The sequence below is a fragment of the Enoplosus armatus genome, chromosome 14 (genome assembly GCF_043641665.1).
Source record: "Enoplosus armatus isolate fEnoArm2 chromosome 14, fEnoArm2.hap1, whole genome shotgun sequence".
Classification (NCBI taxonomy): Eukaryota; Metazoa; Chordata; class Actinopteri; order Centrarchiformes; family Enoplosidae; genus Enoplosus; species Enoplosus armatus.
In genome coordinates this window covers 2,172,544-2,188,414 of record NC_092193.1, presented here as the reverse complement: position 1 = coordinate 2,188,414, position 15,871 = coordinate 2,172,544, and the positions used below count along the sequence as shown (strand labels likewise).

The 15,871-nt window shown below is 43.1% G+C and overlaps 1 protein-coding gene across 1 annotated transcript; it reads left to right on the top strand.

The window, feature by feature from the left end:
* The first annotated feature begins 5,092 nt into the window (after positions 1-5,092).
* marchf11 (membrane-associated ring finger (C3HC4) 11) lies at positions 5,093-14,733 on the top strand. The gene is made up of 4 exons (XM_070919619.1): positions 5,093-5,443; positions 10,757-10,912; positions 13,062-13,254; positions 14,411-14,733. Exons 1-4 carry the CDS (start codon positions 5,093-5,095, stop codon positions 14,731-14,733), a joined length of 1,023 nt encoding a protein of 340 aa, XP_070775720.1.
* Positions 14,734-15,871: the final 1,138 nt, after the last annotated feature.

The window sequence follows — 15,871 nt, the reverse complement described above, 5'->3', positions numbered from 1 at the left end:
CGATTTTGGACTCTAATCAGTTACATAACACACGATTACATCTTTATGATTCAAAATAAATGTGTTTCATATTTATTGGATACATGGCAGTCTTTGTTTCTTAATAATTAAGAACTATTTTTTACTCTATTTTACCTGATAACCTTCCGGAGTAGTAAAATCCTGCCTGTGAGTATGACTGCACGTTATTTTGACATCTGATAAGCCTTTAAATGCATTAATCTATTACTCCTTCCTGTTCCTTCCTGGATTGTGTTTCATTGCCTCACCAGTACCTTAAACGACACGCAGCCATCGGAGCTGTTTTCAGTCTGAATCTCTGTTAACGCTCTTTCCACACAAGAATCAAAACGGACGGTTTCTCGCTCACAGGGTTGAGGATTTATGAGAGGTGTCATCATGTGTACCCCACAATTTGATGATTGGTCCCGCGTCCAGCTGATGGGATCAATCAAGTTTACAGTAGATGTTTTCCAGACTGATGCACCAGAAAAAATGTTGGCTACTTGAGACGAGGAGAAAAAGTCTTTTCTGGGATTGTTGCACAGTATGGTCTGAAGAAAGCCCATGTAGCTGTGCTTTTTCAGCCTCACATACTTTATGTTTGCTGATAAGAAACAAGAAATTGCACTGAAGAAATGCTGAAGATATATCTGAGGAATTAAGAAACAGTGTCTTCATTTCTATTATTTGTCTACTGTAAAATGTCTCGCTCACAATACCAAACATTTCAAACATTTTTGTTATAAAACGAATATAATCTAATATATAGTTATTGGATTTTTTTGGTATTGACCTCAAATCCAATAATAGTCTGGCTTTTGTTAGCTTCTGAGTATTAGCATAATAAAATGCCTACATTTGGCATGTTTACCTGTATGTTAACTGCATGATAACATAGTAAAGTTTAGTATTAAGCACGTTAGCATGTTGGCATGTCAACATTTTTGCCGGCACTGTATATTTAGCACGTTACTGTGACATAATAACATAAAGCATATATTAGCATTCATTTCAATGTACAGGGTGATTTCAATGGACAGGGGGCGCCAACTTACCTTAAATGCAGTAAAACGTTGTGATTTTATTATGATTTTTCATTTCTACTCCTCGTTCCTGAACCTTCCTGAAGAAATCCAATGTTTTCAGCTAACTTCAGCCTATTCTTCTTCACAGTGAGTACTCTTACTTACTCAAGTACTTTTTACTGGTAGTATTTGTTCACTTTTACGCAGTAAACATTTGAAAACAGGGTTTTCCACTGTGGTGTTTGTGTTTTTACTGAAGAGATTTGGGCTCATCATCGCTGTAGGTCTTTTCAGGTACGTCAGATCGATCAATGACTCTGCGCCTCGTGCAGATGATGTCATCGAAAGCTGATCAGGCTTCAGCAGGATGCTGACCCACCACGCCGCCCCTTTAATGAGCTCAGTTACTCCATTTGTTTGTGGTCCTCCACTTTATCTTTGGCAGGCTCCCCACTTCCTATTGCAGGCTGGGAGAGTGTTTGCGGCACGATGGTTTCAGGGGTTTAGGGCACTCTGCCCGTACAGTACGCCACTGTTTTACAGAGTCGACAGGAAAAACAGAGGGGGAGGGGCTCTGCAGACAGGCCGACGGCGAGAAGGAGACTAATTGATCAGGACGACTTGGGGAGAGAAACAGGGCAGATGGCTGAGAGGCATTAGCACTGTGAAAGTCATGGGAGGAGGTGATTCTTTCAACTAGAATGATGGTTTGACGTGTTTCTGAAGGCCAATACTGATCATTTTGCTCACTAACTGTTGATTTGTTTCATTTGCTCGCATTCAGCATTTATATTATTGCCTTCAGATCTACTCCAGTTCATGTTCTTCATGATATTTTGCCAATAAATGTTGTGAAAAGGTGAATTAGATCAACCGAATTAATGTACAGACTCAATTTTCACAAGGCTTAATTGGCAGACGGCGGCGGCTCCCTTTAATTCAAATGAAGCTGCTCATGGAAGGTATTTTAGTTTCAGCTGCTGGAAACTGGCCTGATTGGACCGATTTGAGTAATTAGATCTTCGCTGGACTTGGTCCTGATTGGCTTCCGTCTCTGTTTCCTGGAGTTGATCCAAAACCTTTATGGAAAAGCAGTATTTAGCCATGCTAGCAGCGTGGCAATGTTGGTCTGTTGGTTAAGTCCAGACTGAAATATCTCAACAACTATAGTCTGGATTGCCATGCAGTTTGGTGCTGACGTTCATGTTCCCCAGAGAACTGATCCTGCGGACTCTGGTGGTCCCCTGACTTTTCCTCTAGCGGCAACTTGAGATTGACATTTGTGGTTTTGAGCGAAATGTCTATTGGATGGATTGCCATGAAAACTGGTCCACACATTCATGTTCTCTTCAGGAGGAATTGTACTAACGTTGGTGATCCTCTGACTTTTCCATCAGGCCAAATTTATCATTTTTTTAAAAATAATTTTGTATAATTTTTCCAATTGTTTGCTTTATGACCAAATACCTGACAGACCTGATATTCCTGTCAGCCTCAGCCGTACTTTGTTTATTGTGAATTTAAAAAAATGTTAGCGTGCGAAACATTATACCTGCTAAATATCAGCATGCTAGCGTTAGCATGTTAGCATGCTGACATGTAGCTCGAAACATCGCAGTGCGTGACTACCTCCTCTGAGCTGCTGCCGTGGCTGCAGACTCTCAGTTGAAATCCCAAAGATTTAACATTTTAGTACCAGCGGTTTTAACAGCTGTATTAATGGTCAGTACGTCATGTACTAAAGTTGCATACATCAGGTGACATGAATAAGAACATTTTAAAGGTTGTCAGACTCATTGACCTTTTAGCTCTTTAATTCATCAGGAAGGGCTGTTTGAGCTCTCAGTGGAACAAAAGCCATTTATTAGCCATTTATTAACGTTAACAACTGCAGACGTGTTGGATTTTTATAAGAACATTGTTATGACAATGTCTCTTAATAGTTTCGTCCCTCAAATACCTAAAAATAGTGAAGATATTCACTCTCTATTGACTAATCATTGCAGCTCTTACTGACTTACTAACATTTCCTAATGAAGACAGCAAAAGGAGCCTTCTTCTTATTAATGGCTTAAAACTGATGTATAAAGCATTAGTGAATGATTTATTAACCATTAATAAAGTGTGTAGTTATAAACCCTTGAAGGGTGACCACAGTTAATTTGATGTAGTGTGTCCTGCATAAGAAGAGTGAAACCTGAATTCCCATCATGGAGGTCTTTTAAATATGTATTAGATGGAAGGGCGCCACACTATCAGACAGAAGCTGAAATCCAAAAGTAAAATCAGAGACAGTCCATCTCAGTCCCCACCCCTGCGAAACAAAACGTGTTCAGAAGCAGTTCATCCGGCCCTCCTCGCTCTCAGCACGATCCCGGTCTCCCTCCGAGCCCTGGGGACCTGGTATTGATCGGTGCCTCGTAGGTAGTGATTGGACATGAGTGGATAATTTCCTTTGCTGCATTAGAGTCCATTACTGGCCCGCTCCCCGGAAAGCGATAGACATCCTCAAAAAAAAAAAAAAAGAAAAGAAGGAGAAGATTCTTCTTGGAAAAGCAGTCTCCCACGACACATGACTCGCCGGCCGAGACTCCTCGCACTTTATTATCAGCTCCATTTGGAGGCTGAGCGTAACATACTGGCCAACAGCAAAGCAGGTCATGGCAATAATCTAGACATTATGTCTCCTTTTCTAACACTTTATTTTAAGAAATCTAACATTCATAGCCAGTATAAACATGTATTAAATGGTTTATCACACACTATAATGTAGTTGTAAGTAGTTTATTAATGTATTAGTCAAAAACCATGAGGCTCCTTGTGGGCCCCCATAAGGCTGCTCTTTAAACAGACAAATACTGTATATTAATACACAACAAAATGTCCTTAAACCTGCTTAAAACTACATTATAGTCTTAACTTTTTTTTGCCATTTTAGGCAATTTATCTGAGAAATGCTCATTAGATTAATATATAATGAAATAAACCAAACACATTTAAAAGAAAAGAGGTTCAGCTGGAAGTCACCAATAGAACCAATAGTTCAGATTTTGTTTTCAATTAATTACATCCCAGTGAAATTTGTGAAACCACGTTCTGTCATAGACTCTCAGAACCCCCTTCGTGGACCCCTAAATTCTCCATCAACCACCTTCAGGGAATGACAGGCTTCGGTGCCCCATGAGGGTTAATAGCTCCATCATTTATAGGCTGAGGCGCCTCTTTAAAAGGGTTTAAGTCGCCACCCTTGATAATGATGCCATCTGTAACCCGGCAGGTGACCCCTTTAACACGGGGAGGGTGCTGCGGGTCGCCACATCTCACCACATAAAGTCTCCTCAGCGGGCTGCTGCTGTGAATATGATGCAGCTCATCTCTTTCTTACAGCCGGCTGAACAGAAGTAGTGCCTGGGTCTGGAGAGTTATCTCCTCCATCATATTAATGGGATAATAATGTGATTGATTGGTCATCTCCCCGGGGAAACCGTCTTTTCTGCTTCCTGCAAGACTCATCAGACAACTTGCAGCTGACTTGGGAAGGATTGTTGCTCAAGAGCCTCTCAGCAGGGTGAATACTCGGAAACATCAGGAGGGGTTTCAACCCGGGTTTTCCCGTTTGGAGGACGGTCTTTCTTACCCAGCCGCTGCTGTGTAGCTGACAGCTTCCTCGGCGGGGACCAGAGGAGGAGGGGGGAGGAAGGGAAGAGGAAGAGGGGGGAATCTGGCGCTTCGGGACGGCTGAGTCCCGTTGCGATGCATGGAGGCTGCTTGGAAATGCTCCCCGGGTCTCCGGAGCGCATGAGGCGGTTCCAGGCGACCGACGGGCCGCAGCACCGGGGGGATCCGGCCGCTGATCCGCAGCTCTACCAAGCTGCCACGCCATAGGTTCGGCTACAGGAGCACGACTCGGTTCGGTTATCCACGGAGAGGAGGCATATCCTCCGACAGCGCCGTGATCTGGGAGCCTGAAGGCTGCATCACATCCCTGCGTCGCAGTGGTGGTGGATACTGTGTGAGCCGTCGGGGGGCATCTATGCAATTTTATTTCGACTTTTCATTTTATTATGAGCACAGAGGAGGGAGATGCGGGTTCAGGTTGTGGGGAGGCGAGGGGAGACACTACCATCACCCACCGCCACACCTGGGATGAAGGCGAAGCGCTCGGCTCCCAAGGACGTCCGCACCCCGACGATGAAGACGAGGCGGAGCAGGAGGAGGAAGAGGAGGGAGACGGCTGCCCGGAGGGCCCGAGCTGCAGGGATGCATGTGGGGGGAACAACGGGGGGAATTGCTCCAGTGAGGATGGGGCGGTCGGGGGCACATCATGCAAGGCGCAGGCGATGCATTCAAACTGCAGCAGCGAAACCTGCATCCCCACTCCCAGCTGTCGGATCTGCTTCCAGGGCGCAGAGCAGGTAAATGTACCACTGACACGTGAAACCGTTAACAGGTCTGATACCATGTCCAGGATTTTGTTACCAAATCTCTGCCTGCCTTGTCAGATTAAAAGCCCTGGTTTTGTGAATGGTGAAAGCAGATTTAAATTGAATGAAGGTGAGGGCTCAGTCCTGACAGTGCCGGAGCCTGATTGGCTGAAAGCAGCAACTCGTCTAATTAGAAGGAGGTAAAGCTGCTGAGTGGAGGCTTTCACGACAGCTGACAGGCTGGAAACTGGTTAGTTAGTTAAAAGAGTCAATCAGAACCAGAACCAAAATAAATGTGAAGACTTTATATGCGACAACTTCAACAAAGTCAAGACTTCAGAGGTGAAACAGAAAGAAAAAGTAAAATTTCAACAGCACATTTGAAGTGCTGCAGTGACTTCAGCACCATGGACAGCACGTACACAGTTCCAAGTGAGCAGGGGACCGTCAGGGATCCATGAGGGGCCCATAGAAAGGCCCCCAGCATAACGAGGAATGTCTAATTTTACTGTTTAACAGCTGAAGTAAAAAGATATTGTTCCTTTTACTCAGTTCCATTTATCTGACAGCTGATTACATTGTTTTAAACTATCTAACAGTATAAAAAGATCAATTCTAACTGCTTTATCAAGACTAAATGACAGCTTGCAAGAGCTCGCTTACATGGGAAGGTTTAGTCTGTTGAGCGTGCTGTAACTGGGAAGCTAAGCTTTTGAATTCACATAAACATGGGTGGCAATAGTATCAAGTGTTGTTACTCTTTGTGCAGCTAACATGAAGATTCACACAAGGCATGGGCAGCCTCACAAAAAGCTATAGGAAGCTGAAACGGTTTCCACACACGATGCATTATCAGTGCAGTAAAAACTGAGGGAGTGTGACTGGTAGCCACATGACACTTCCTGCATGGCCATCGCACCTTCTTACAGAAACGACCAGTTGCACTTAATGTTTTTGGTATGTTAGATTATGATGTCAGGAGCTCCTGATATCTGACCTTTATACCAAATGTCTAAAGTCATATGTTAATCACTTGGAACCTGTCAAGGACCCTTGGAGGCCCCCAAACCTCACTTTTGGAACCACTGACTTAAGGTATACAGTAACATCTCGTACTGCAGCAAAAACACAGTTGTCCATAAAAGAAACGGATGAAGTCATTTTGAAAATATTAAATATCATCCATGAGGGATGACACACTCCTCTCATAGTGTTTCCCACCACTTCCATTAATTAGATCCTCATTTAAAAAGTTAACAGCAGCTTAGATTGAGAGAAACACAAGAGGCTGGTTTCACAAAAACACAATCTGACTATGAACTTTATGTCTAACAAACAGGCATTTATCTGAAGTCGATCTTGACTCCATCAAGCTGTTTTTGATTTGTTATGTGTTCTAAATTAATACTGGTAGGCTAAAAATATGCTTTCGATATCATTGGGAACACATATCAGATCTTTGTTCATTTTAAAGTTACACAAATACATGGCGAGGAGGTCCGGGGTCAGAGGTCAAAACATCCTGACAGTGTTGCTGTAACTCAGAGTGACTGACCTAGCATAAAACTGAATGTACTTCATTAGGCTTTATGGTGTGGCTGAAACTTTAGGGAATACTTTCAATCTGGAAAAGAATTAAAAAGTCTATTTATAGAGCACCTTTCAAACACAAAGGCAATTCAGAGTGCTTTAAATAAGGTGAAGAAATGCATTAAAAACACAATTAAAGGGAATTAAATCAATTCAAACTGAATAAAATGATACTACTGACAACGCACATTATTCTTAACGCATCGTGTATTTTTGCACGTTTTTTTTTCCTGTGTAGAGTCAATTTAAGTTAACGTCTTCCCATAGACAACTAAAGTAACACTGGTCAGCTGTACAATCAATGAAACAAACCGCATCACATCCCTCATATCAGCATAAGACAACAACTGAATCATAATCTATGTATAATAAATATCATCCCCGAGCGATGCGTCAGTCTCGCTGTCTGCACGTCTTCCTGGAGGTGGATGGACAGATGTGGACCTGCGGGGACAAATGGACACTCTGTCCACCCGTCTCTGAAATCTGACACTCTGCAGGCCTATTTGAATCGTGACAGCGAACCTCGATGAGGGACGATTCATCCTCGTCGGAGCTTAAGGGAAAGAGAGGAGTCAGGGCAGCAAATGCCTAAGTGAATATCCTGTCTTCTGAACGTGGGCTATAGCCTATTAGCTGAGCTAATCTAATGGCTCTGCCTCCGGGTCCAGACTGATATTTGATTTTGATACAAGGCCGCAGACTGGGCAAGCTCACCAGTTATCAGGGAGATTGCAAAACTGAAATTTGACACTTCAGGTATTCATGTCTGAGCAGATTGAGTTGTTATTTAACAGCAGAAAAAGGCCAAATCAGCATCAGTAGCTGAATTTCTTTTGAAAACTTGCCCTGATTACTTTTTCTACCAACTTCCTTTTAGAAACCGCCGCTGTTTGATTCACAAAACCGAGCAAGGACATTATTACAGTTGAACTTGAGAGTTCATTCTTAACTAGCGGTTAATAAAACAATCTCAACTTCAAGGTCCACTTGAGTACCTTTTTCTGCGGCTTTCAGTCATATCCTTCGGCAGATGGAGGCTCAGCTGTGATGAAACGCGTTTGGCACTTATTTGTCTATGTTTGTTTCACACTTGTGCTGAATAGTTTTTTTCAAATTGCCCTAAATAAACTAAAGGTTCACTTACAAGGCTTTTCCAGAGCTTTCAACCTCACGGTCCTCATCAGTGGATTGAGTTTGCAGAGCAACTGAAGGTTTCCGAAAAAGCTAGTAAGTGGATCTTGATTTAAGATGATTTTATCAATTACTACAGTCTTAACTCACAGTCCTCTTACTAGCTTGTTCAGGAGCTTTCAACTGCAACGCCAACTCTACGAGCTGATGAAGGCTGTGAGATGAGGTTGAAAACCCTGGAAAAAAGCTTGTAAGTATATTAATCTTAATTTATGATATTAGCTCAAGGTTCACTTACTGTCTTTTTTAGTGTCTTTCCAATGCACGACATACTCTATCTGCTGATGAAGACCATGTGATATAAGTTGAAAGATGTAGAACTTAACTCAAGGTCCACTTACTAGCTTTTTCGGGAGCTAATTTACAAAACGACGTCAATTCAAGGTCCAAGGTACTTACTCAGTCCATCTGCTGATGAAGACCGTGAGACAGGGTAGGAAGCTCCAGAGTAAGGGCCCCTTGAGTTGAGATTGTTTTGTAAATTATTGCAGTTCTTTAATCTAACCTCAACGTCCACTTACAAACATACAAACTATGTACGCAGATCAAGACCACGAGATGCTGTTGGAAGCGCTGTAAAAAGCTGGTTAAGTGGACCTTGAGTGAAGAGGATTATATCAAACTATTGGTGGTTAAGGACGTACACCATGTAACCATTTAACCTCCTGGCTGAGGAGCCTTCATCCCCTCTCTCCCTGTTTCCTGCCTCTCTCTCTATGCTGTCGTATCGTTAATACATGATGTAGATCTATTAACACCCTTCAAGCCCTGTTGAGCTTCTTGTAGACCCCCGAATCCATCGGTCTTTATGGTACCAAAATAAGTGGAATGTTGTGAAATGTCCCCTTAGAGAACTCAGAAACATATTCAAATCGTCCTTGATGTTGGTTTAATCAATCGCTGCTTCAGTGGATAGCTGACCCGCATCAGTTCATACAAGCGAAAGCCTCTGAGGTCCTTTTAAACCCACAAGGTTAATATGACATGATGAAAAACGAGCTCCCTGACCACTGACCTTAATATACTATTAATATGCCACTCACAGCCCAGCCTGCAGGTCAAAGCTACAGTAATGGCTGCTTGAGGAATGCCTCGAGGAAGAAAAAAAAACATCTGAACGAATAGATACGGCTGTAATGATTAATGTCATGCTGCATCCTGTGTTGTAGCTTTGAGAAATGATCACTGATCTGAGCGATGCTGGTAAAGCCCTCTGGTGAACAAGTCGTGTATTTCCTTTGATGTACGACCTGCTGGGAGAAAAGCCCAAACTGAGGCCTGAAAACAAGGATTTCTAGATGATGGGAAAGTTGACACATAGACCTTGAAAATGGATGTAAGATTAATATTGGCGAGACGGTTCTAATATCGAGCCAAAGGCAGTTAGTTTCTCTTTTCCTGAAGAGGTTCGGAGGTTCAATCTGTCACTGGTGCAGCGTGGTCAAAACAATAGTAACAACGGACAAGATATGAATATTAAGGAGTCAGTGTAACTCCTTAATATCATCGCAGTCTTTGTTTCGCTTCTTCCATGTGACTTTGTGTCAGCAGCGGGAAAGCTTCCTGACGGCTGACTTTAAAAGACCAGTGTTTTTGACAAGTTTAACCTTGTTATCACCATTTAGCTATACTTGTGTGACGCATGCAGTAGGGTGTAGGCTTTTCTTCTCTCCAGGATCTCATTAGTTGGGTAATCAGTTAAGTTCAGCATCATGTCTGCTTTAGTTTTTCTGTTAATATGTATTTGTGACTAGACTAGAAGAGTCTACAGCCACGCTAGCAGCCCTGTGAGGCTGTACTTTGAGCTATATGCTATCGTCAGCATGCTAACATGCTGATGTAAAGCAGGTATAATGTTTACCATGTTCATAGCACTGAGGCTGATGAGGATGTCATTAGTTTTGCAGTTATTTAGTCATAAAGAAACCTGACCTGATGGTGGCGCCAGATGAAAAGCCATCATAGTGGGTCATCCAATAGTTAGATATTTCACTCTGGACCAAAGTGGTGGACCGACCGACCGACATTGCCATCCCTGCCTCTTGCCCAGTGTGAACTGGGATGGACTTTAGCCCCCACGACGTTGCATATAAGTGCACAGATGATGGATGCACGTTGTGCTATTCCTGCTATGCTGTCCGTGCTTTCAGTAGATTCTTCTGTCTTTGTATTATTAAAAATGGTAAGTAAAACTTTAATTAAAAAAAAAATTAATCTATAACACCACAGTATGCAAAACTGTTGGCAGTAGCAAGTCTATGACTTTTACTGATCTCAGATGGAACCAGGAAATACAACAGCATCGAGGTGTAATGTGTTGGGATGGTTTGTAGCTCCATCATGTTCAGGCTGTGGAGGGAACATCTTTAATATGCTCATATGACAACAGGAAAAAACTCTCTCACTGCCTTATTACACCACAGTATTTTGTTGTTTTGTCTCTCCAGTGTGTTCTGCCACTTGTTGCCCCCCATTTAATCTCTGATCATATTTGACCCTTGTGCTCTCTCTGTTGTCCAGGGCGACCTGTTGAATCCGTGTCGCTGTGACGGCTCAGTGCGCTACACCCATCAGCACTGCTTGCTGAAGTGGATCAGCGAGCGAGGCTGCTGGACCTGCGAGCTCTGCTGCTACCGCTTCCACGTCATCGCCATCAACATGAAGAGACCGTGGCAGGTAAAATACCGCAGAAGGCTGGTTTGACCCAAATACAGCAGCTGATTTCATGGGCTGGTTCCTGAGGATATCAGTGAAAAAGGGAGTCCTCTTCCTGAAAAACACTCCTTTCAGATTTGTAGTTTAAATGCCTGAAAAGCAATGTGACACCAAACTGCTGCCATTATATTCTTTATGGCTTTTTTTTTACTGCTTTTTACAGCCATAAACCTTTGAGGTTACAGATCTCTCCCACCGAGCGTGCTCTCTAAATGATTACGGAGGCATTAACAAGAGATTGTTTTTACAACCGACCCACCAGTTAGATTTATGCTCAGAAATATTCACAGCTTCTCTGGTGGTGGAAAACAGCCACACAGAGCTGAACTGGTAAAAGCAGTTTCACTGTCAAACTGCCAACAAATAAACCCACCTGCGTCTGTCAGAGCCCTTCCTGCAAAGTGCTTACACTCACTTTGAAAACCCAAATGTAGAAGTGCACCTACGCTATTATTATGTAAATGTTCCTTCTTCCTCACCCTCTAAATAAACACCTTTTAATAGCAGCATATTATTAGTTTTTTAGGAATGACTCATTTCTCATAAAATGTAGAAATAAGTGGACAAATCTGGCACAAGTACACATGCTGACCTTTTTAAAGTCTTTTACACTCAGCTGAAACAGAGCTGTTATGTCAAAAGTGCTGATTTCAAACTTTCAGTCCATTAAGCAGCATGGCTGCACAGCTTCAGCAGAAACTGAACTGAATGCTGTGCATCAGTGATGAAGTGCCTGAGCCGATCACTAGTGAACGCCTGAATGCCTTAATCATCCCATGAACTAATCAGAATCAGAGATACTGTATTGATCCCCGGGGGGGGGCAAATCATGCTAAACATTATAAAACATGCACAAATGAAAGCTCAGTCTTCTTAAGTCTCTGAATACGATAGATTTCATCCTCTAAACCTGCTCAATTACAACAAGAGGCTTGAATGAACCCCAAATGAAGTCATTAAAGTGCGTGATGATGAAGAGGAGAGAAGACTGAGGAACATAAACAAAATGTATAATTTAATCTAAAGGTCCCATTGAACTGTTACCTTTTAAGTTGACTTAACACATTTACATAGATGGAAGTTTTAAGGGGCTTTACATGTCAGTTTATTAGTCATTGCTTCTTCGTCTGTGAGAACGGTTGTATAATGTCTTCTGTGGATATAAATCAGGATATTTCTGCCTCTGCTGCTCTGATTCTTGTGCATCTCCCGTCTGTGTGGAAGTGCAACAAACAATTGTTGAGGACTTTTTGAAAAAGCTACCGTGCATCTAAAACAATGCAGTAAAGAGTTTATTTTCCAGAAATAATGATGGCTGTTTTTGGTAGCTTGAGGCAAACGTAGCGTTGACTGTGAACCTGCAGAGCGCTTCTGTTTCCTCTTCAGGTCTCTGCTGTCAGTTTGGAGCGTCAGGATTCCTTCAGTCCTCGTTTCCTCCAAAGCTGAACAGACAGAGACTCCTGAGGCTTAAAAATATCTGCATTCTGGATCGTTTCTTTCACTGAAGAACATTCAGGCCTTTTCAGATCTGTTCGCTCCAGATGGGACTTGAGTCACTGGCAGACTGAACAAACACACAGCTGAGGCTCAGCAGAGCTCTGCTTTCTGTCCGCTCAGTCCGCCTGAAGTCTTTTCTTCTCAAACAAGCACTGTGCGGCTTCACAATCATCCGCTGAGCATCAACAATTTTCTGTTTCCAAGTTGTTTTCGTTAAGTTTTCTCCTAAATTTGTCCTATTTCCTATTTTCTCTTGTTATTGATTTGGGTCTTGCACGCAGGTTTGTTCCCCCCTCTCCCGCCTGTTCCCACTTCCTCTTCATCTCCTTTTTACAGATTTTGTCATGCTCGTAGGAGGTTTTCAGGGCAGGTGTGAAGTAACCTTCTGAAGTAACCCATCCTGTTCGGTTTGATGTGGTTTTCCAGGAAGGTGACGGTCCCGCCAGTCAGGCTGGTCGCTGCCTTTAGGACAGTAGAGAGGACAGGCTCTTTCAGGTTTTTCAGCAGTAGTGTGCATTGTAAATCATTTCACGTGATAAGCGTTGTTCGAGTCGGTGAGATAACCGTCAGTAGTTTGACTTCTTCATGTATTGCCTCTCTGCTCTGTGTGCAGTGGCAGTCCATCACCATCACCCTGGTGGAGAAGGTTCAGATCATCGCGGTGTTCCTGGGCTCCCTCTTCCTGGTGGCCAGCATCTCCTGGCTGCTGTGGTCAGCTCTCAGCCCGCAGGCCGTCTGGCAGCGCCGCGACGTCCTCTTCCAGATCTGCTACGGCATGTATGGCTTCATGGACCTGGTCTGCGTAGGTGAGCCAAACGTATAAGATAACCGGACACTGTCAGCTAGACGTTAATGTCAGCTAGACATTTGTAAGGCTGATGTTGGCTTCTTACCTTCAGCATGTGAGAGAATCCAGTTCAGGTGTTCAAACCCTCCTCCTTGAGTCATTTATTTGTTTGTTTATTTGTTTTTTTTCTCTGTCTAGGTTATATAAAACAAAATCTATAGCACAGATGGAGCGTAGCTTTAGTTCAGGCAGAGGACTGAAGTCACAGCTTTCACCATCATTCACAGGCTGCTTGACTACCAGCTCACTATCAACATCCACTCGTGTTTATACAGGTGCACACGTCACCCATTATAACCTGACGCGTCTCTCCATCTACTGCGATGATGCTTTAGGATGTTGCCATGGAGCCCTGCTTTTTTAGCCTCTATTTGTTTGCATTTTGGTTACAAATTGTACAACATTAAAAGTATGCTGAATTAGCTATTAGCAGTTTCTGGCTGATACTTTGATCCTGAAGAAAACCTTATGATTCTCAGGCAAGTGGTCTGGTGTTCAACACAGTGTCTTTTTCTGTGATTTTTAAGCGGATTTATTCCAGATAATATCCTCAGATGATGTAAGTCACACTCAATCTAAAAATATTCATTTCAGATTTGACTTGAATTATGACTCTGAGAAAACTTGGTGCCAACTTTGCAGCAAATTGTGGCATTCGGGTGCTGAAGTTTCTTAATTGTCTCCTTAAGCTGAGTGTCACAGCTGCTGCTGCTGTTTTTTGAGGGTGCGATTTTGTTTGTCTGCATTTTAGTTTCAGCAAAAGTTTCATTGGCACCTTGTTGACTGTTCTGTTTTAACAATCGGTGCCAACGTTTTTTAAATCTGAAATGTGATTCAAAAGATTAAGATGGAAGCAAAGTTAAGGTCTCCCCTGAACCTGGCCGAGTTCATCCTTGAAAGTCAGGTTAGAGTTTAAGCACCGGCTTCGCCATCTTTCTGTTTTGTCTGGGAATTCTTGGAAATGGAAGAAACCATAAACTGAGGTAGAAGAAGACGAGACATGTTGAAGAAGGAGATGCAAAACCTGATTCAGAATATTTCCTGGAGAGATGATATCTAAAAATGTGACATTATCAGAGGACCAACATTTCCTGTAATTTGTGTCCTTGTAACAGGCTTGATTGTCCACGAGGGGGCAGCAGTGTACAACGTCTTCATGCGATGGCGGGCCGTCAACCTTCACTGGGATGTTCAGAGCTACGACAAGGCAAAGGACATGGAGGAGACGAGCACTGGCCATTCCTCACTGGCCACCAGGACGCTTTGGTTGCCTCTGGTCACCTTTGGGCCCAACGGCCCCTTACACCCCACCCAGCTGGGGACGCAGCCATGGACCTGCCTCTGTTTGGCCCCCTTCTGCCCAGGCCTGGTGCCCCGAAACAACTTCAGCCAGGACAGTGACTCAGGAGAGGTCGTCATTCGTGTAACATCGGTGTGACACCAGGCGGTATTTATGCAGGAACAACACATCGGATGGTTTACACTTGGTGGTGGCTGAGCTTCTCTGGGCAGTTTCTAGTATTACACAATCTGATTTTCCTGTTGCTGAATGTTTTCCTGATGAGTTACAGTTGTTTGTCTGGTCTGGGGCCGGTCCTCGAAACAATCTCAACAGTCAAATTAACTGACATGTGGTGTTGTTGCCTTTGTGTTTTATTCTCAGATAAAGACATAGACAGACATGAACCACGCTCACCTCCACCCTTTTTCCAGGCCGCTGTATTGTATTACAGAATTCATGTCATGTGGGTTAGAAGGCAGTGATGGGAAAGATTATCAGATTTACAACCCGAGCATTCACATCATCACACATCTCATGATGGTTAAGGATTTGGTTTAGAGTTGGCTGAGTTAACAAATACTGCGTGTTGTTATAATGGCACTACATCCCGTTTTTAGGTACTTCTGCGTTATGTTGCGCCAAGTCAGATACAGTATGTGGAAATGTGTGTTGGAAAAAAATGTAGTTTCGTAATTATGACTGGGATGTTGACGTGAACAAGTTGGTATTTACAGACGTTGCCATGCGACATGACAGCAGCATAAGGGCTGACGTGTAGTAACGTGACAGTACCATAGTTTCCTATAATTTCAGAGAAGGGAAAGAAGTGTAAATGGGTAAAATGGAGATGTTCAATTGGTACACCTCAAATTTCCAATGATAAATAAATAATGAATGAACATCTACCTGGGTTTACTTTGGTTCAAATGGAGCAGTTGTTTATATGAATATAGTGTACGACAACAAGTCTGAAGGTCTAACAGCCCAGTGAGGCTGTGATCACTACAACTAAAACTATTCCTGGATGTCTGTAAAACAGAGATCTTACATTCGACTAGCTTACTGCTAGTAATCAGTCTAATCTGGACTTTGTTCAGACTCAATTCACTTTGACAATTTGAGCTCATCCCGATGCTACGTCAGTCCGCCATGAGACTGGGCAGTGGTTTCAATAGGTCTGGTGTGTCCATTGACAGCTGACCAATCAAAGCTTTGTGGGAAAAAATGGGGATCTGACATACTGCAGCTCCATCCATTAAGCATAGCAACAGAGAAATGGCCACAAAAATGGCTG

What these genes read in the sequence shown, in the direction of transcription:
- marchf11 (XM_070919619.1), top strand. Translation starts at nt 5,093, where the DNA reads ATGAGCACAGAGGAGGGAGATGCGGGTTCAGGTTGTGGGGAGGCGAGG. An exon ending in ACATGAAGAGACCGTGGCAG is followed by an intron (nt 10,913 to 13,061) that starts GTAAAATACCGC and finishes CTCTGTGTGCAG; the next exon opens with TGGCAGTCCATCACCATCAC. An exon ending in CATGGACCTGGTCTGCGTAG is followed by an intron (nt 13,255 to 14,410) that starts GTGAGCCAAACG and finishes TCCTTGTAACAG; the next exon opens with GCTTGATTGTCCACGAGGGG.